Source organism: Phacochoerus africanus, chromosome 3, assembly GCF_016906955.1.
Source record: "Phacochoerus africanus isolate WHEZ1 chromosome 3, ROS_Pafr_v1, whole genome shotgun sequence".
NCBI lineage: Eukaryota > Metazoa > Chordata > Mammalia > Artiodactyla > Suidae > Phacochoerus > Phacochoerus africanus.
The window spans coordinates 52,254,097-52,273,580 of record NC_062546.1 but is presented as its reverse complement, the minus strand read 5'-3'; the positions used below and the strand labels follow the sequence as shown (position 1 = coordinate 52,273,580).

Here is a 19,484-nt window from a genome sequence, read left to right as displayed (position 1 = left end):
TAGGCCTGCAGCTGCAGCTCTGACTGGACACCTAGCCTGGCTTTCATACGCTGCAGGTGCAGCCCTACAAAGGAAAAAAAAAAAGTGCTTTTTACAACCTTTAATGGCCTGCTTTACCAGACAAAGGCCACGTCTGTGCCAAAGTACAGGCTGGAGTTCTGGTTCTGATATTCATATGTACCTGAATAAACAGAGGTTTGCCTGTATAGCTTTGAATCACTTACAGCGTATTTTCATCTTGTGTAATTAACTAAAGAACTCTTTCATATGTCAGGTAGATTGTTATGTGCTATGGACACATTATTTCGCTTACTATCCACTCCAACACTCTGAAGCAGACCTTAGTTATGTTGCATGGACGTAGAAGCTGAGGCATCGAGAGGTTAAGCCGCTCAGCAAAGACCAGAGTTGGCCGAGCTGAGATACACACCCAGCCTCTTTTGACTCCAAAGCTCATTTTATTTAGCCTACTAAGTTATATTTGCTTTGCTGATAACATTGATCTTATTCTGCCTTCTTCGGCAGGAATTTGTCCAAGTCTTCCATTATGAGTCCTTTGGGAGCATTAATCTCACTTATCTCTTATTAGCCTGAAATGCTTTACCTCCAGCAGGGAAATAATATTTGTCTTTTTTTTGTTTTTTGTTTTTTCTAGGGCCGCTCCCACGGCATATGGAGGTTCCCAGGCTAAGGGTCCAATCGGAGCTGTAGCTGCCGGCCTATGCCAGAGCCACAGTAACGCAGGATCCGAGCCGCATCTGTGACCTACACCACAGCTCACGGCAACCCCAGATCCTTAACCCACTGAGCAAGGCCAGGGATCGAACCTGCAACCTCATGGTTCCTAGTCAGATTTGTTAACCACTGTGCCACAACGGGAATTCCCAATATTTGTCTCTTGATTCAAGCAGCAACCTGGTATCAATGACTGAATATCAAAGACTTCTTGGGGGTTTTTTCTCCCTAATTTTTTGTTTTGAAAAAAATTTGTTTTGGCTGTGTCCAATACACATGGACGTTCCTAGGCCAGAGATCAAAACCCCTGCCATAGCAGTGACCCAAGCCACAACAGTGACCCAAGCCACAACAGTGACATTGCTGCATCCTTAATGCACTGTGCCACAAGGGAACTCCTAGTTTGAAAAATTTTAAACTTCTAGAAAAGTTTCAAGAATAATGCAACAAACATCCATATATTCTCCAAACTCTTTTTTTTAAAAAATCACTTATTTTTTGTCTTTTTTTCCCTCTTTTTTTAGGGCTGCACCCATGGCATATGGAAGTTCCCAGGCTAGGGGTTGAATAGGAGCTGTAGCTGCTGGCCTACGCCACAGCCACAGGAACGCCAGATCCGAGCCATGTCTGCGACCTACACCACAGCTCATAGCAATGCCAGATCTTTAACCCTCTGAGCAAGGCCAGGGATTGAACCTGCATCCTCATGGATACTAATCAGATTTGTTTCCGCTGAGCCATGACGGGAACTCCTCCCAACTCTTAACATTTTGTACGTTTTTTCCTTTTTTCTTGACCATTTGATATTTTGCAGTCACATGCTATTTTACCCCTAAATACTTCAGCACATATCTCCTAAAAAGCAGGCCATTTGTCTGTAATCAGGGTATAATCATTACCCTCAGAAAATTTTACATTGTTATCATCCTAATATTGTCGATATTAAAATCTTCTCCATTGTTCCAATAATGATCCTCAAAGGTTGCTTTTTGTTTTTTAATGGAGGGTGCAATTTAGGATCATATTCCTCTCGTCACATCTTTGTTTTGTCTCCTTTGCTTTAGAACTGTTCACCAACCTTTTTCTTACTATCTTATGAAACTGACATTTCAGAAGAGACCAGGTGGTTGTTTTGCAGACTGTCCCTCAATTTGGATTTGTCCAGTTGTTTCCTTATGAATAGACAAATCACTCCTTTGGCAAGAATAGGAGCACATGATGTCAGTCTGTACCATCCCAAGGTTGATCACTTGGTTGAGGGTGATTTCTTTGATGTAAAGGTACTCTTTTCTCTTTACTAAGTAATCTGTAGGATGATTGGAATTGTAGGAATATCCTCAGTCATTCAGCATCTACTGGTAATTTTTGCTTGAATTAATTACTGGTGGTTCCAAAGTGGTGACTTTCTATTTCTATAATTTTTTGCTACATTTATGAGTTGGAATTCTTCTCTAAAGAAGAGTTTTCTGTCCTCCAGCGGCTCCTCTCTCTCTTTGAAATTATAACCTACCCTGTGTCATCTTGATAAAGTCATGTCTCTTACTGCCTCGGCATCTGTTTTCTCATCCTTAAGATGAGATGACCTAAAAGCCACATTCTTGAATGTTGTCATTCTGAGACGAAATCCCCATACAGACTTGCCAGGCATCCTCAGAAAACAGCGCGCAAGTTGCTTGGGCCAGCATCTATCGCGGAGTGGGCGGTGCCTCAGCAACTCCGCCGCACGGCCCCCCGGCCCCTCCCCTGGCAACGGTTACTAGTAACCTCTCCTTCTCGCGAGAGGGGCCTCTTTCGGGGCAGAGGTGCGGTCCCGGGGCCTGCGCGCTCCACGTCAACCACCGCCCAGCCCTGCGCGCTGGGTGCCGAAGCGCACGCGCGCACTCGCGCACTCGGACAGTTGGAGGTGTTGGTCCGCCTCGGGCCCGCGGCGCGCGACCCCGGCGCGACACGCACGCGCTCAGCCGCGGCGCGCAGCCGCGGCGCGGGACTCGGGGCGCGCAGGCGCCGCGGGCGTGGGGCCGCGCAGGCGCGGACGGCGTTGGTCTGAAGAAGACCTTCAGCCGTGCCCTGGCGGATCCGACAGGCCCTCGTAGCGGAGCCGACAGGCCCTCGGGTAGGAGGTGAGGCAAGCGGGGCCCGCGGGCTGGCGGCTGGGGCGGGGCGGCTGGGGCGGCGACTGGCAGGGGCCCGACGGGAGGCGGCTAACGGAGGGCACGGGAGGGGAGGGTCGCCTAACGGGGCGCGGGCCGGCGGAAGGCGGGGCAGCGGGGACTAGCCCCTCAGGTGATGGGACGCCTCTCCGCCACCTGCTCCCCTCCTTGCCGGCCACTGAGGCCCTCGCCGGGCGTCGGGTCGGGCGGGAGGTTGGTTTTGAGGGAAGTTGGGTCTTCGAACCCCGAACTCACTCGCGCCCCCGGCTTTCTCTCCGGAGTCGGCGTCCAGCTTCGGGGGTCTTCCACTCCCTGCGGGCCGGAGGGAGGATGCTGAATGCACTGCTTGACGAGCTGCCGGTCCCGTTAGTGATGGTGTAAAGCTGTGTTACTAACCCACTCCCTCCCCGCGACTGCGGCTAATGCAGCCCCGGAACGCCGTGCACGTCCACGGGCGAGTGCACTTGTAGAGTAATGGAAACGTGTGGAACGTGAAGTCTTCTCGAGCTTTTGCTTGATCATACCAGCAGGGCATTTCCCATCAGAATTACGGGCCTGAAGAAATAAGCTTGAACCAGGCGAACTTGAGGTCAAATCCCCTACACGACTTTTGCAAAGTGTCTGGCAGTAGTTTTGAAAACGAGGTACAATGCTAAGAAAGATTGTAATTGGTTCCTAGATGATGTTTCTAAACATTTAAGTGTATCTTTTCTCTTGTCAATAGATTAAGGCTTTACAGTCTAGTTTTGTTTTTTAACGTTTCTGTTTGAATATATAGTGCCTGCCTTTCTCTGCTTATCTCCCAACCTGTAGACTTCTGACAAAATTTCAACAGATACCTGCGTCAGTTGTGATCATAAAGAATAATATCAGATTGCAATTGGCAGGGTGTAAAAAGTCTAGAATTGATTATTTGAACACAAGGGAGTGAATTGTAAATTAATTTCTCTGGACCTGAACTATGAAACCTTGTGGTTTAAACCAAAGTTTTATTATGCTATGACTCAGTACATTTATCTTCTTTTATCTTTTCTATACACTTTCCTCTTAACTTTGTATGTATTTTTATACTATATCATACTGTCTGTCGTATTTGACAGGTCTAAGTTAAGAAAGAAATTTTAAATGGATTCACAATTAAGAAGTACACCATAGGGGTTCCCATCGTGGCTCAGTGGTAATGAACCCAACTAGTATCCATGAGGATGCAGGTTTGATCCCTGACCTCACTCGGCGCGTTAAGGATCCAGCATGGCCCTGAGCTGTAGTGTAGGTCACAGAGGTGGCTTGGATCCTGTGTTGCTATGGCTGTGATGTAGGCCAGCAGCTGTAGCTCCAATTAGACCCCTGGCCTGGGAACTTCATATGCCAAGGGTGAGGCCCTAAAAAGACCAAAGAAAAAAAAAAAAAAAAAGGAGGTACCATAAAGTGTGTGTTGTGTTCAGGTGTGGTGGGATGGGACAGAAACTTAGCAGAGGGCCAGATTAAGAGCTAGGCTAAATATAAATAAATAGAAGATTGAATGTGTATTTGCTTCAGGCATAGCAATAGCAAGGGCTAGCTAGTGCTCTAGATTTTTCAGGAGTAGTAATGGGGTTGCTTGAAGCAGTTCTACAGTTGGTTAGACATGGCTTTTGAGGATACTGTAGGAGGAGATTTCCTGTTCTGCAAAGAGGGCAAAGGAAGCAGCAGTGTCGATAGGCCTGAAGATTTTGATGTGAGGGTCATATTGGCAGCAGAAAGGCTGTCTGAATAGTAAGTAGACAGGGTGAAAAATCAAGCAAGCACCTTGGGTTTTTGAAGGCTTTAACTTGAGAGTATACACTGATTTTTGTTAAGCCGATTACTTCAGGTAGAATCTAGCCTATTTCTGGCTAATAGGTAAGATTATAATACTTTATTTTAAGAGCTTTGAGAGAGGGCATATTCTGGATGGGTGTATTTCACTTATTTTTAGTTATAATACTTTATTTTAAGAGCTTTGAGAGAGGGCATATTCTGGATGGGTGTATTTCACTTATTCTTAGTTTAAGGACTGAATTTCAAAGTAGCCAAAATGTTAACCCTGTAGATATTAAATTGCATCTCTTTTTCAGTTCCTCAGAAAATTTACCTTGTCATCTTATACAGCTCTTTGGCTTTATAACAGCCCAAGAAATACTTTTCTAATGTAAGTTTTTGCATTTTTAAAAAGTAAAAATATAGTTTTAAAAAAGCATCTCCTTCAGTCTGTGAGAAATTTCTTTTCTTGGAAAGAGGTCAGAAAGATGACCTCTGTGAGTCTCATGAAAAAACCCTTTTATTCTCCAGTGTTCTGGAAAGCTCTTTTTAAAGGAGCAGAATGCTTTCTCTTAACCTTGCTGCATTAGGGTATAAGCATTAACGATGCAGAGGAAGAAAAAAAATGTATACCTCTTTTCACAGGACCAAACAGTTGAACACAGAATAAATGCAAAATGGTTATTTTCATTCCTTTGTCCTCATTTTTTTTTTTAAGATATGTGTAACACACCAACTTACTGTGATCTAGGAAAGGCTGCCAAGGATGTCTTCAACAAAGGATATGGTAAGTGTGCTCTTGTAAATTACCAATTTGGGTAAGCATTAATATTGTATATATTAAGCTATATGGGAGATACTGTACTTGATAAAATGAGGTTAAGTCAACATTAATCTATTTCATAAGATTTAAGGGGATAACTATTAGCAGATTACTAGATCTCTTTTTTTTTTAGAGTTAGAGGCCCTCAAGCATTAAAAACCATTGTGTACATAAACACATTTGCGTATTTTATATTATCTTTTGGGTGAAATAATATAAATCTGCAATATTTTGCTAGGGCCTTTTACAGGGCCTTTTGCTAGGTCCTGGGGACAGTTAAAGTAGGGGACGTATTTTTGCTCCTCCAAATAATGACAGTGCTTTCATTATTTGAGCGAAGATACAGCTTTTGACTTCTTTGGAGGAACATAGAATGTTTGAAACCAAATAGACATTTATCTTTGGTGTTTAAATTTTTAATTTTTCGTGCTGTACTCATTTGATTTTTTATTAACTAATAATGTTAATTGTGTATTTTTTATATTTAAAGCTTGTTTATATGTCTACATAATTTCTCTTAATTTTGATTCTTAAAATAGTATATGTTCCTTTCATCCATTTGTTTTTTAACTCATTTCAAAAATATGCCTTTAGTATTTTGAGGGACTTAAAAATTATACTTATTTTGTTATAATTCAGTTTCTTGTGGAACTCCCACTTAGTGAGAATACTGTGTATTTTCCATATAAAATGTACTGTGGAGTATTTTCATAATTTCTAAGTTGCAAAGGCTAGAGTGCATGTTACATTTGTACATTACTGTTTTGTACATTACTGTGTTTTTGTGTGCGTGTCTAGGGTTTGGCATGGTCAAAATAGATCTGAGAACCAAGTCATGTAGTGGAGTGGTAAGTACTTAATGTATTTTTAATATATTTGACATAATTATCTTAAAGAAACCTGTTTAAAAATCATTGTTTTTGTTTTTGTTTTTTTTTGTCTTTTTAGAGCCGCATCCACAGCATATGGAGGTTCCCAGGCTAGGGGTCCAACTGGAGCTATAGCTGCCAGCCTACACCACAGCCACAGCAACACCATCTGAGCAGCGTCTGTGACATGCACCACAGCTCATGGCAATGCCAGATCCTTAACCCACTGAGTGAGGCCAGGAATCGAACCCACAACTTTATGGTTCCTAGTCGGATTCGTTTCCGCTGCGCCACGACAGGAACTCCTAAAAATCATTGTTTAGTCAGATTACTTGAATCACATGCTTTTCCTGCTAAGCTGTCTTCCCTACAGTCTTGTCCTCCTCTCAGGGAGACCCTTTGTGTCTGTCATAATAAGAGTGTTCTGAGTCTTATTCTTAAAAGGCCTGGTGTATGTATACACACACACATATATATATATGGGGGCATATATATATAAATATATATATTCCCATGTATATGTATTTTTTTTGACCTATGCCATATCTTTATGCTTTCATGACTATGTATGTGGACACTAAAATCTTTGCCTCCATTATACTGGGTTCATGCAAATTTTATTGTCTTTTTATAAAAACAAAACTAATTTTAATCCTTTCATGATTAGTTGAAACAAATGTAGAAATACATGTAGAAGATTAGTCTACAGTACAGTTTTTATTGATGTTCATGAAATCTTTTTTACTGGAAGTTAAAAATATGGTAAGGGCTTATCAGCATATTGTCACAGCACCTTTAACTAGAGCTTTTATTCAGTAAGTCTCAGCATGTCAACTTGAGAGTCAATTTAGTCTTTGACTTCTCCTTATTGACTGTACCTTTTTTGTTTGGTATTTACCTGTTCAAACCAGTGCAAATTGTATTTCTGGATATAATGATTTAATTATAAAGATAAGAAGCACGTGGAGTAGTTACATTCTTACATTCTGTGTAAGAATTCTTACATTCTGTATAATCCTGGTTTGTCACTATTATTCTTTCCCTGGGTTTTCCAAGGGTAAATATGTATATATCTGCCCTTCAGGATGGGATTATTTTATATTGTTTGTTAAAATAGAAAATTTATACTCATTTCGATTAGGGTTTCTAAATTTGCTCAGGGTAGGTTTCTGTTGCAAAAATCAACAACTGAAATTTTTATCTCCCTCTCATGCTGCTGTTGTGTGGAAATATTCATTCAGATGGTAAGAAAAATAGCATATTTGTGTGCTTGTTTTTATGGCTGCTTTTTCTCTGGTACTGATTTAGGATAAATTTCAACCATTGCTCCAAATTTCTTAGATCATATCTTGATATTTTTGTGATACGTCATCTATAACAGTAACATGTTTATGAGTGTTTTGTTGTATACTAGCATTTAATGGAAAACTGTAGATATTATATGCATGTTATAAATAAAAATTTTACACTAGATAATTGTTTTATCTAATTATGAAATTAGACTAGAGTGGAAGTAACTGTGAGACTGGAACTCTGCTTAGGAAAATTCTGACCTTCTCTTTGAGATTTGTACCTCTGGCATTTTAGATTTTTGATAGAGCTTCAGACTAAGAAATGGCTGCTGATAATAAGAAAGAAATGTAGACTAAATACTCTTTTACCTTTTTTGCATGAAAATTAAGGTTTGTATTTGCTATACTTTCAAGTTTATAAAAGGTACATGTGAAAAATAAAGCATTAGGTAGTTAGATATATTAAAAGAAAGCGATATGACCTGTTAAACATGACCAGCATTTATCATTTTTTACCAAGGCCTTGCCTAAGTGTGCAGCATGATACTCTCTTTGAAAGCTTTCTGTGTGGTGCTGATAAACAGATCACAGTTTCCCAGTTGTTTCAACAGCTCATAGAGCAAGAGTTGGGAGGAGGGTATTTGGTGAAGGGAGGATTCACACTGCAGGCAGTGAAACAGCTTGGCAGCCTTTCATTCCTGGTGGCAGTATTTCAGAAATGTTCTTTAAAAACAGGGCCAATCAGAATGTTTTTTCCTTGACAGTTGATAGACTGTCAGTGACAGGTGTTGACTGTTGGTATCCCTAGAAGGAGGTCAGTTTCTCATTGCTTATTGTCATGTGGCTGAAGGAATACCAAACTGGGGAGGAGGATATATTTTCAGGCACTCATAGTAACTGTTTGACAGAAAGTACTTTGAAAGGTAGATGGGGAAGAGGGAGGAAGAGGGAATAGTTAGAATATTCCATTTTATTATGAAAAATGGAATGATCCTTTCAAATATTGAAATTGTTTATGTGGAAAATTTTACAGATAGTTTTGTGGGTAAAAGCTGTAAGCCTTCCTAACAGTGAGAATTTATTTAATGCCAGTGAACTATACACATAAACATGGTTAAAATTGGGAGTTCCCATTGTGGCTCAGCAGGTTAAGAACCCAACATAGTGTCTATGAGGATGCAGGTTCCATCCCTGGCCTCACTCAGTGGATTAAGGATCCAGCATTGCCTTAAGCTGTGGTGTAGGTCACAGATACAGCTTGGATCCTGCATTGCTATGGCTGTGGCTGGTATAGGCCACAGCTGCAGCTCCAGTTCAACCCCCAGTCTGGGAACTTCCATATGCTGCAGGTATGGCCATAAAAAGAAATTAAAATATTTTTAAAAATAACATGAATGATTAAAATGGTAAATTTTACATTAAGTGTATTTCATGGCAATACAAATACTTTTTTTTTTTTTTGCTTTTTTGGGCTGTACCTGTAGCAATACAGCATATGGACATTCCCAGGCTAGAGGCCGCGTTGGAGCTACAGCTGCAGGCCTACTCCACAGCCACAGCAACTCAGAATCCAAGCCAAGTCTTCAACCTACATGACAGCTCACGGCAATGCCAAATCCCCGACCCACTTAGTGAGTCCAGGGATCAAACCCACATCCTCATGGATACTAGTCAGATTTGTTTCCACTGCGCCATAATGGGAACTCCAATATATATATTTTTTTAATGCAGTAAAGTCCTAACCGTTTTAAAAGGGGGAAGTCTAGGGCTTCTAGTGTTTGGATTTTTAAGGACTTTAAAAATAACTAATAGTTCACAAGCTATGATAGAGAACTAATAGTCTTTTTTAGGTCATGAAAGTAAATATTTAAGATTCAATATTTTGTCTTTTTAAAAACATTTATTTTCAACAAAGATATTTTTCTTTTAAAACAGAGTTTGAGGAGTTCCCGTCATGGCGCAGTGGTTAATGAATCCGACTAGGAACCATGAGGTTTCGGGTTCGATCCCTGCCCTTGCTCAGTGGGTCAAGGATCTGGCATTGCTGTGAGCTGTGGTGTTGGTTGCAGACACGGCTCAGATCCCGAGTTGCTGTGGCTTTGGCGTAGGCTGAGGGCTACAGCTCCAATTCGACCCCTAGCCTGGGAACCTCCATATGCCGCGGGAGCGGCCCAAAGAAATAGCAAAAAAGACCAAAAAAAAAAAAAAAAAACCCAGAGTTTGAGATTCTCATTTATTAGTAGGAGAGTGTATGGAACAGAAGCATCAGTAAGAGAGGTGGAGTAATGGGAGGATCCAAAACTGGTTAAAACACTTAGAGATTAGAAAGAGAGAGGGAAAGCAGGAAATAAATTGCTGTGGAGGAGGACTGTGGTAAAGAGTAAATTGTATTGGTTTCTGATACATTGAACACTGCTTTCTGGAATGAATATTTTCTGTTTAATGAGCTGATTTGAAAGTGATTTTTTTTCTTATCAGGAATTTTCTACTTCGGGTCATGCTTACACGGATACAGGGAAAGCATCAGGCAACCTGGAGACCAAATACAAGATCTGTGACTATGGACTGACCTTTACCCAAAAGTGGAACACAGACAATACTCTTGGGACAGAAATCTCTTTGGAGAATAAGGTAAGTGAGAGCATTGGAGGTTATTTGTAAGGTCAGTTTATCTTGCAGATAAAATAATGATCAGACCCCAGATATAATCTGAATGAGATCTTGCACCCTTGCATCCTGTCTAGTTGCCATGATTTTTCTCTGCACATGCCCTTTGGTCTGTTTTATGTTCCTAGAAAGTAAGGCTTTATTGGTGAGTACATAATTATCACTCCTTTGACCAGTTCTACTTAGCTATTCTGCAGCTGAGCCTCTCCTGAGTAGACCAAACTGTTTGCAGTGATTTAGTTTCATTTTGTTTTGTAATCATTGCAAAATTGACTCCACAGAAAAATGTTTCTACAACTCTTTAATGTTTTGGGAGTTCCTGGTGTGGCTTAGTGGGTTAAGAATCTGACTGCAGTAGCTCAGGTCACTGCGGAGGCACAGGTTTGATCTCCAGCCCGTATTTCCATATACTGTGGGTGTAGCCATTAATAAAATTCTTAAAGATTTTAAAAGAGAAAATCTTTCAGCAGATGTACTTGTCAAGTGCCTGTTACATTCAAGGCACTATTTTTTGAGGTTTGTTTTTGTCTATATGCGCATGACCATATGTAGATAATGTATATGTACGTTAGTTGAATTAATTACTTAGGTTGGCTTGTTAAATGTCCAGTTATGTCATCACAGTAATTTCAAGAGAGTATCACTGTTATTTTGTTGGTCTGTACTGTAGTTGACACTATTGGCTCAGTAGGACCTGACCTATACATTTTAGCCTATTTTTCAGTGAGAGAATCATGATGAAGCAGGGGAGTGGGTAGTAGGGTAGAGGGGAGGGAAGGATCAAGAGGAAATTATTTAATAATAAAATTAAATAATTTAATATTTGACTTTCTTTCATGACTTCCTTGTTTTTGTTAGAGAGGTCACAGAAAACTTTAGAATTGGTTTTTCAAGTCAAGAAAAGAATTGAAAATTACTAATTGTTAATTTTAAATCTTTGTTTTTCAGTTGGCTGAAGGGTTGAAACTGACTCTTGATACCATATTTGTACCAAACACAGGGTAATTATCCCAACCCCCTGTTCTGAAATGGTTTTGTGGCTTGAAGGGATGGAGAGAGAGGTTTGGGACAGGGAGCTGTGGGAGCAGCTCAGAAGCAGATGAAATCCTGGGACCTGTGTGTGTGAGAGAGGCAGGAAGGCTCCCTTGAGGAGGGCACAGTTTTATATGAAAACTGCACAGATGAACAAAAACTTTCAAATCTAATTCGAAGAGGTATATAGTAGGAAAAACACGCTTCTAGCTCCTAAGTTTTTCCTACTATGTGCCTCTTTGAATTAGATTTGACAGTTTATATATATATATATATATATATATATATATTTGTCTTTTTAGGGCCACGCCTGTGGCATATGGAGATTCCCAGGCTAGGGGTCTAATCAGAGCTGCAGCTGCTAGCCTACACCACAGCCACACCAGATCCAAGCTGTGTCTGCGACCTGCACTACAGCTCATGGCAATGCTGGATCCTTAACCCACTGAGCAAGGCCAGGGATCAAACCTGTGTCCTCGTGAATACTAGTCAGATTCGTTTCCTCTGAGCCATAATGGGAACTCTGAGACTAGATATTTTTTAAGCTATGCTGAAGCTTCACAGATGTGAAACATTGCTGAGAAGTTAGGAGGACAGTGTGATCTCCTGGCACCAGGACCCTGCAGAGTACTGCCACTGCTTACCTGATTGCCTAGCCACTACAGACCCTCAGCTTCTCTGCTCAGTTTTTCATCCAAAAAATGGGGACTGTGTTGCTTCTTACCTGCCTCACATGGGCCACTTCTGTCTAAAGGACACAGGTGCTCAGCGGGGCTCCCTCCCGTGGCATTTCTCCTTGGCAGTGACAACAGGCGTGCCCTTCCTGTTTCACATGTGCGTTGTCTTCAGGACCGATGTTCTCATAAGAGGCCTGATGGGAATAACACAGGGACTGTTAAGAACTGATACTCTGGTTTCGGTATTGTCCTTCAATATGCTTTTCAGGGTTCTTACTTGTCTCTGTGGTGGCACCCGATTAAGGATCCGGCATTGCCACAGCTGTGGTTCGGATTCAGTCCCTGGCCTGGGAACTTCCATATGCTGAGGGTTCTGCCAAAAAAGAAAAGAAAAAAATGTATGCTTCTCCTTTGCTCATCTGACATTGTCCCGAGAGAGAACACTGACCCTAAGGAAAATAAATATCCTTAGGAAAAAGAAGCACACCTCTCCGTGATAGGTTAATACTTAAGATGTGTGTCAGGTGTTACCTTTTGTTGCACTTAGAAACATTTAAAGGAATTTAGTTTCTTGTGTATCTATATCCATACACCTTTAGATTATTAATTTGGTACTGAAATGTATCCTACATCTTTTTATAATTTTCTTATGCTTTCATGAACTTAATCATGAAATACCCTATTTATTTATTTATTTGTTTATTTGTCTTTTTGCCATTTCTTGGGCCTCTCCTGAGGCATATGGAGGTTCCCAGGCTAGGGGTCTAATTGGAGCTGAAGCCACCAGCCTATGCCGGAGCCACAACAACACAGGATCCGAGCCACATCTGCAACCTACACCACAGCTCACTGCAACGCCAGACCCCTAACCCACTGAGCAAGGCCAGGGATTGAACCCGCAACCTCATGGTTCCTAGTTGGATTTGTTAACTGCTGAACCACAACGGGAACTCCACCCTATTACTTTAACTTACAGGGCGAAGTAGGTTAAAAAATAGTATATATTTGTAATCCTAGCAAGATTATACTTGTAGGGCTAAGTCATGTAAAACATTTTATTGTATATGTGCCATCCACCAACTCCCTGTTTACATTGGGGGAGGGAAAGAATCTTACTCTAAAGATTCCTAGATAGCAGTAAAAACTTGTGTTTTTTTTATTGTGTTGTTTTTGTGTCTTTTTTTTTTTTAACAGGAAGAAGAGTGGGAAATTGAAGGCCTCCTATAAACGAGAATGTTTCAGTATTGGCAGTAATGTTGATATAGATTTTTCTGGACCAACCATCTATGGCTGGGCTGTGCTGGCCCTTGAAGGCTGGCTTGCTGGCTATCAGATGAGTTTTGACACAGCCAAATCCAAACTGTCACAGAATAATTTTGCTCTGGGTTACAAGGCCGCGGACTTCCAGCTGCACACTCATGTGTGAGTGTTCCTAATTCAGAGCTTCCCTTTAGTGCCAGTGCAGTCGCCCAAGAGATGGTGGCCACCACCCTGGAGAGAAGGCTACCTCCTGATGCTGGGGTCCTTTGGAGATGTCCCTGCTTCCTCTGGTTCCCTGCTCCTCTTGGCTCTTTCTGGGAGCAGGTCTGTTCGGGTCAGGAAGAAGTTCCCTAATTGAGCTGAGCATCCAGGAGCATCCTGAATCCTAATTCTGTGTACCCTGCTCAGAACCCAGGTGACCCTCTTGCATTCAGAAGTAGCAGGAGTAGCGTGAGTCCTGGGCTCATGTTGGCAGCCTGTTGGTTAAATGAATTTGAACTTTTAAACTGTATGTTATGTCTTGGTCTTCTGGACACTGCTCTGTCCCAGGAAGAAAAAGCAGAGGATGAGCTGTGTGTTTCAGATTGTTGCAGATTGCTCTCCACTAGACACTCTAATCCACTGACGATGAGTAAAATGAAGTCAGTAGTGGTGCAGACAGTGGCACTGAAATTGCGTGTTAGGAACACCGCAGAAAGCCCAGGACTGTCTTCTGGGATGCTTTGAAGCAGTACGTGGGTACTTCCCTGGGGGCTGTGCACTGTAGGTGTGTAGGGAGGGCTTTCTGATGCTAAGGTTACATTTCGGATGAAGTCCAGAATTGGCTTGTGCCACTATATGTTATTTTCACAGAATCTTTGTAGAACTCTAAAGTTTTTCGATATTGTGAACATCTCAGAGCCATGGATCGTTTTACCTTTGTACATAATTGTGTCTAAGAAATTCACATCATGTGGAGGAGCCATGTAAATGAATCAAACGTTACTATGCTTTAATCAGGCAGTTATAAATTCTATAACTGTTTTGCTGGGTAGTCATTTATGCTAGAAGTTTGCTGAAATCTGTAGTTGTAGAAGGACATCCTGGTTTAGATAGTTTTAGAATTTGTTTTCGTATTGTAACAAACTAGTTTTTTATGAACTTTTCTTGTGCCTTGAAAACAGGAATGATGGCACTGAGTTTGGAGGGTCGATCTACCAGAAAGTGAATGAGAAGATTGAAACGTCAATAAACCTCGCATGGACGGCCGGCAGTAACAACACCCGTTTTGGCATTGCTGCTAAGTATAAGCTGGATTGTAGAACTTCTCTATCTGTAAGAACATGTTACCAGATGGATCTGCTCTTAGGGTTTCATCTAAGTTGTATGCTGTGATATAGTTGTAGTTTGCATGTCGTCCTAACTTTGAGTGGTCATTGTGCAGTGAGAACATTACACCTCAAGTCAAGAAATGTGGGTTCTGATCCTCATTCCTCCTTAATTTGTCCTCTGACTTTCTCAAGTCATTTTACCTCTTTGACCTCAAAATTGTCTTACCCATAACTTCCTGGGATTTGATTACTATTCCTGTTGCCACTAGAGAGTCAAATTAGTAACATAACCAGAAGTTCCCATTGTGGCTCAGTGGTTAACAAATCTAAGAACCATGAGGTTGCGGGTTTGATCCCTGGCCTCACTCAGTGGGTTAAGGATCCAGCATTGCCGTGTGCTGTGGTGTAGGTTACAGACGCAGCTCGGCTCTGATCCTGAGTTGCTGTGGCTCTGGCATAGGCAGACCCCTAGCTGGGAACCTCCATATGCTGCGGGTATGGCCCTAGAAAAGGCAAAAAGACAAAATTAAAAAAAAAAAAAAAAAGCACCACCAATTGAGCTCTTAAATTGCATGTTCTGTGGGTGTATTATCTCATTTAATCCTTACAACTCCTCTGGGGTTGTATTATCTTCACCTCCATTTTTTAAATTTATTTATTTGGCTGCAGCATGCAGCAGCTTGAGGTGGAACCTCAGTTCCCGGATCAGGGATCGAACCCCAGGCTGCAACTATGAAAGTTCCGAGTCCTAACCACTAGACCACTAGGAACCTCCTCTCACCCCCATTTTATGGATGTGGGAGCTGAGGCTTAGAGAGGTTTGGTGACTTGCTCAAGGTCACACAATAAGAGGCAGTGCCAGGGGTTCCCGTTGTGGTGCAGTGGAAGTGAACCGACTAGGAACCATGAGGTTGTGGGTTCGATCCCTGGCCTTACTCAGTAGGTTAAGAATTTGGTGTTGCTGTGAGCTGTGGTATAGGTTGCAGACGTGGCTTGGATCCTGCATTGCTGAGGCTGTGGTGTAGGCCAGCAGCTGTAGCTCTTACCCCTAGCCTGGGAACCTCCATGTGCCACGGGTTCGGCCCTAAAAACCAAAAAAAAAAAAAAAAAAGCAGTGCGAGGATTTGAACCCAGATCTGTCACTAGAGTTCATGCTTTAACCACTCTTGGAGGGAGTGATATTTGACTGCACAGTGTTTGACAGTTTTGCTTGAGGCTTTTAAGCATGCATTCTCAAGGTCCCCTACCAGTCCTACCGACTTAAAAGATTTATCTTTTAAGGAGTTCCCATTGTGTCTCAGTGGTAACAAACCCAGCTAGGATCCATGAGGACGTGGGTTCAATCCCTGGCCTTACTCAGTGGGTTAAGAATCTAGTGTTGCTGTGAGCTGTGGTGTAGGTCACAGATGCCACGTGGATCCCCTGTTGCTGTGGCTGTGGTATAGGCTGGCAGCTGCAGCTCCGATTCAACCTCTAGCCTGGGAACTTCCATGTGCCGTGGGTGCGACCCTAGAAAGAAAAAGATTTATCTTTTATTAATTAAGTTTTCAGTTTCAGTAATTCTGGATTGGCCCCAAGATGTTTCATCTTTGGAAATCTGATGTGCGAAGTGATTGTGTTGGACCTACATATTATGAAATAATTGTTTATAACTATTTTTATTTCATCTTCTAATCTTAGGCTAAAGTAAATAATGCCAGCCTAATTGGATTGGGTTATACTCAGACCCTTCGACCAGGTGAGTAAAAATAACAATGGAGTGGGATAGAAGTTGATAGAGGAATAGTGAAAATGATCTACAGACAACCTGCATCACTTTAGGTTGATCCTGACTATTTTGTAACATTTTGTTGTTCAAAGACAGATTGAGTACTTTGTTTAAGAAAAAAAATGTGTGTATGTAAATATACACACACATATATATGTAATACGTGTCTGTGTGTGTTTTGTTTGTTTGTTTTTTTCTGGCTGTACCAGTAGCTATGGAAGTTCCTGGGCCAGGGATCGAATTCGAGCTGCACCTGTGACCTGTGTCACAGCTGCAGCCAGTGACAGATCTTCAACCCACTGTGCCAGGCTGGGGATTAAACTGGCGCTGCCCAGAGACAATGTCTGATCATTAACCTACTATGCTACAGCAGGAACTTCAGTATATGTATTTTTACTTATAACTTGGTTTTTTGTTTTTTTGTTTTGGCTTTTTAGAGCCGCATTTGTGGCATATGGAAGTTCCCAGGCAAGGGGTCCAATTGGTGCTGTTGCTGCCAGCCTACACCACAGCCACAGCAATGTAGAATCCAAGTCCCATCTGCAACCTACACCACAGCTCACAGCAATGCCGGATCCTTAACCCTCTGAGTGAGGCCAGGGATTGAACCCAAAACCTCATGGGATACTAGTCAGATTCGTTACTGCTGAGCCAGGACAGGAACTCCATAACTTGGTTACTCTGGCTTGTGAGTTTGGTTGGATCCCTCAGTGTTCTTAACCTTGGATTCTAAGTGAAATGTGCCGTGACTGTGCTGTTACAGATCAGGCGGTGATGGAGTTAGTAATGGCTATAACTCCTATAGCCCATGTGACCTGTTGATTCCACCCACTGTTTCTAGAAAACACACATCTGATGGTAATGCTTGTTACAAGTGATTGTGGTGTTTTCTTTTTCCTAGGAGTCAAACTGACCCTATCAGCTCTAATCGATGGAAAGAACTTCAGTGCAGGAGGTCACAAGGTTGGGCTGGGATTTGAACTAGAAGCTTAATGTGGTTTTGCGTAAAGCATCAGCTTTGTCCCTGAAGGTGAAGAGAAACGAACCCACTATGTTTTGGCCTTAAAATTCTTCTGTGAAATTTCAAACATGTGAACTTTTTATTCTTCCAAAGAATTGTAATCCTCCCCACACTGAAGCCTAGGTATCGAGTCATCCTGAGGGAGGTGCTTGAAGGCATGCCTGGAAGTTGTCATGTTTGTGCCATGTTTCAGTTCAGTTCCACAGTGTTATTTTAAATGTGTTCCTCAGCCACGGTGTAGTGTTCCAAAGGAGATGACCCGGCCCTCCAGGTGTACGTCACGTCCTGCATGTCCCACACCACTTGTTCATGGCCTTGGCATATGTGGTCTCTGTGCAGTAGTGGAATCTTTGGTTTTGCATCAGAGTAAAATAAAATAAACCCATCACATTTGGAACATAATTGCTCATCTGACTTGCCAGTGCTGGTTTCTTGTATTTGGTGTGATTGCTTTTGTTTTGAAAAACCCTCTCACAGTTGAGGTTTGTGTCTGAAACGCCAGTGCTGCTGCTCATGCCCACCGCTCTTGTTTACCTCCCTCCTGCTGCCATTCTGCAGCCGGGCAGGAGTGAAACACAGAGTCTGTCCTGCTGGGCAGAAGCATGTCTCTTGAGGTTCTTGCTACCTTTTGCAGTGTGAGAGAGATATCCCACTGGTAGTCCTGTGCAGCTGCTGAGGAGGCGTGAGGGTGTGTGTGTGGTTAAAAAGATGGCAAAGGAGAGAGTACAGCTTGGGGAGCACGGCCGGGAAAGGCTGGCAGGAGGGTCACGGCTCTGGAGGGTGGGCCTCAAGAAAATGCTTTTGATTATGAGGTCTAGGAAAAGGATAACCAAAGGAGGGAAATTCCAGTTTAGAAAAGAAATAAGTAGACTGATGTATTCAGGGTTTACTGGTAAATCATCTTTCTAAAAGTAGAACTCCTTTTGAAAATCTTTTTTTTTTTTCCCCCCCGGAATACATGCCGGTTGCAGCAAATTCATTCAGTGTAGATGTAAATGTGAAAATTGCCATTCCTCCTATCCCTTTTTGTTCCACTGCCACTGATAGTTTGACATGTATCTTAGCAGATATTTTCCAGTGTCTTTAGTGAGTACATAAATACCTATTTATATAAAATGTCAAAACACCTTGTTTTGCAGAATACTTTTAAAGTTAACATAGCAGAGTCCTCTTCCTGATTATTTGTTTAGATATGCCTCATGTATTTTTACAGCCGCACCTGCGACATATGGAAGTTCCCAGGCTAGGAGTCGAATTGGAGCTGCAGCTGCCGGCCTGTGCCACAACCACAGCAACACCAGATCTGAGCTGTATCTGTGACCTATACTACAGCTTGTGGCAATATTGGATCCTTAAACCACTAAGCAAGGCCAGGGATCAAACCTGCATCCTCACAGACACTTTGTTGGGTCCTTAACCCACTGAGTCATGGTGGGAATTCCATCTTAAATTTTTTATTTTTATACTTTTGTGTAAATGTGACATATATTTAGTCCCCTTTTTGCTGCATTCAGTTTGCTTTACAAGCAGTGCCTCAGTGAATATGTTTGTCCACTTCCGTGAGTATTCCCCTTGGCAGCACTGCCCAGTAAAACTTTCTGTCGTGGTGGAAACCACTGACATGTGCACTGTCCCATGTGGCAGCCACTAGCCACCTGTGGCTATTGAGCACTTGAAGTGTAGGATTAGTGGAAGAACTCAGTTTTTAATTCTGTTTCATTTTAATTTGTCTTAAAACTAAGTAGCCACATGTACAGAAGTAGCTGTTGACAATACAGGTCTCCAGGAACAGTTTCTAGAAGTGAGGTTGCTGAGTCACAGGGCATGCACTGTTTTTTTGCCAATGAATTTTATTATATTTATAGTTGCATGACCATCATCACAACCTAATTTTAGAACATTTCCATCCCAAATCCCCAGTCCACCCACCCCCCTCCAAACTGTCCTCTTAGGTAACCATGTTTTTCAAAGGGCTCACACATCTGGTAAGTATTACAAAATCACCCTTCAGATATTTTGTACCAGATTGTATCTGCCAGTGGTGGTGAAGAGTGCCCATTTCCCCACATCTGCAAAAATACTGAATGTTATTAGACTTTAT

General features: G+C 42.0%; 1 protein-coding gene across 2 annotated transcripts; it reads left to right on the top strand.

Moving 5' to 3' along the window:
• Positions 1-2,732: 2,732 nt before the first annotated feature.
• Positions 2,733-17,785, top strand: VDAC3 (voltage dependent anion channel 3). 2 transcript variants are annotated; one of them, XM_047771783.1, is made up of 10 exons: positions 2,733-2,855; positions 5,383-5,451; positions 6,286-6,335; positions 7,598-7,600; positions 10,127-10,279; positions 11,264-11,316; positions 13,219-13,446; positions 14,448-14,598; positions 16,275-16,332; positions 17,264-17,785. In XM_047771783.1, the coding sequence occupies exons 2-10, from the start codon at positions 5,385-5,387 to the stop codon at positions 17,353-17,355; spliced, it is 855 nt and encodes a 284-aa protein (XP_047627739.1). In that variant the 5' UTR covers positions 2,733-2,855; positions 5,383-5,384; the 3' UTR covers positions 17,356-17,785. The 2 variants fall into 2 exon arrangements, with proteins under 2 accessions (XP_047627739.1, XP_047627740.1); XM_047771784.1 differs by lacking the exon at positions 7,598-7,600.
• The last annotated feature ends 1,699 nt before the right edge of the window (positions 17,786-19,484 follow it).

Bases quoted from the DNA above. Each gene is read 5' to 3' on its own strand.
- VDAC3 (XM_047771783.1), top strand. From the start codon at position 5,385: ATGTGTAACACACCAACTTACTGTGATCTAGGAAAGGCTGCCAAGGAT. The intron at 14,599-16,274 runs GTAAGAACATGT...TTCTAATCTTAG, and splicing joins ATTGTAGAACTTCTCTATCT to GCTAAAGTAAATAATGCCAG. The intron at 16,333-17,263 runs GTGAGTAAAAAT...TCTTTTTCCTAG, and splicing joins TACTCAGACCCTTCGACCAG to GAGTCAAACTGACCCTATCA.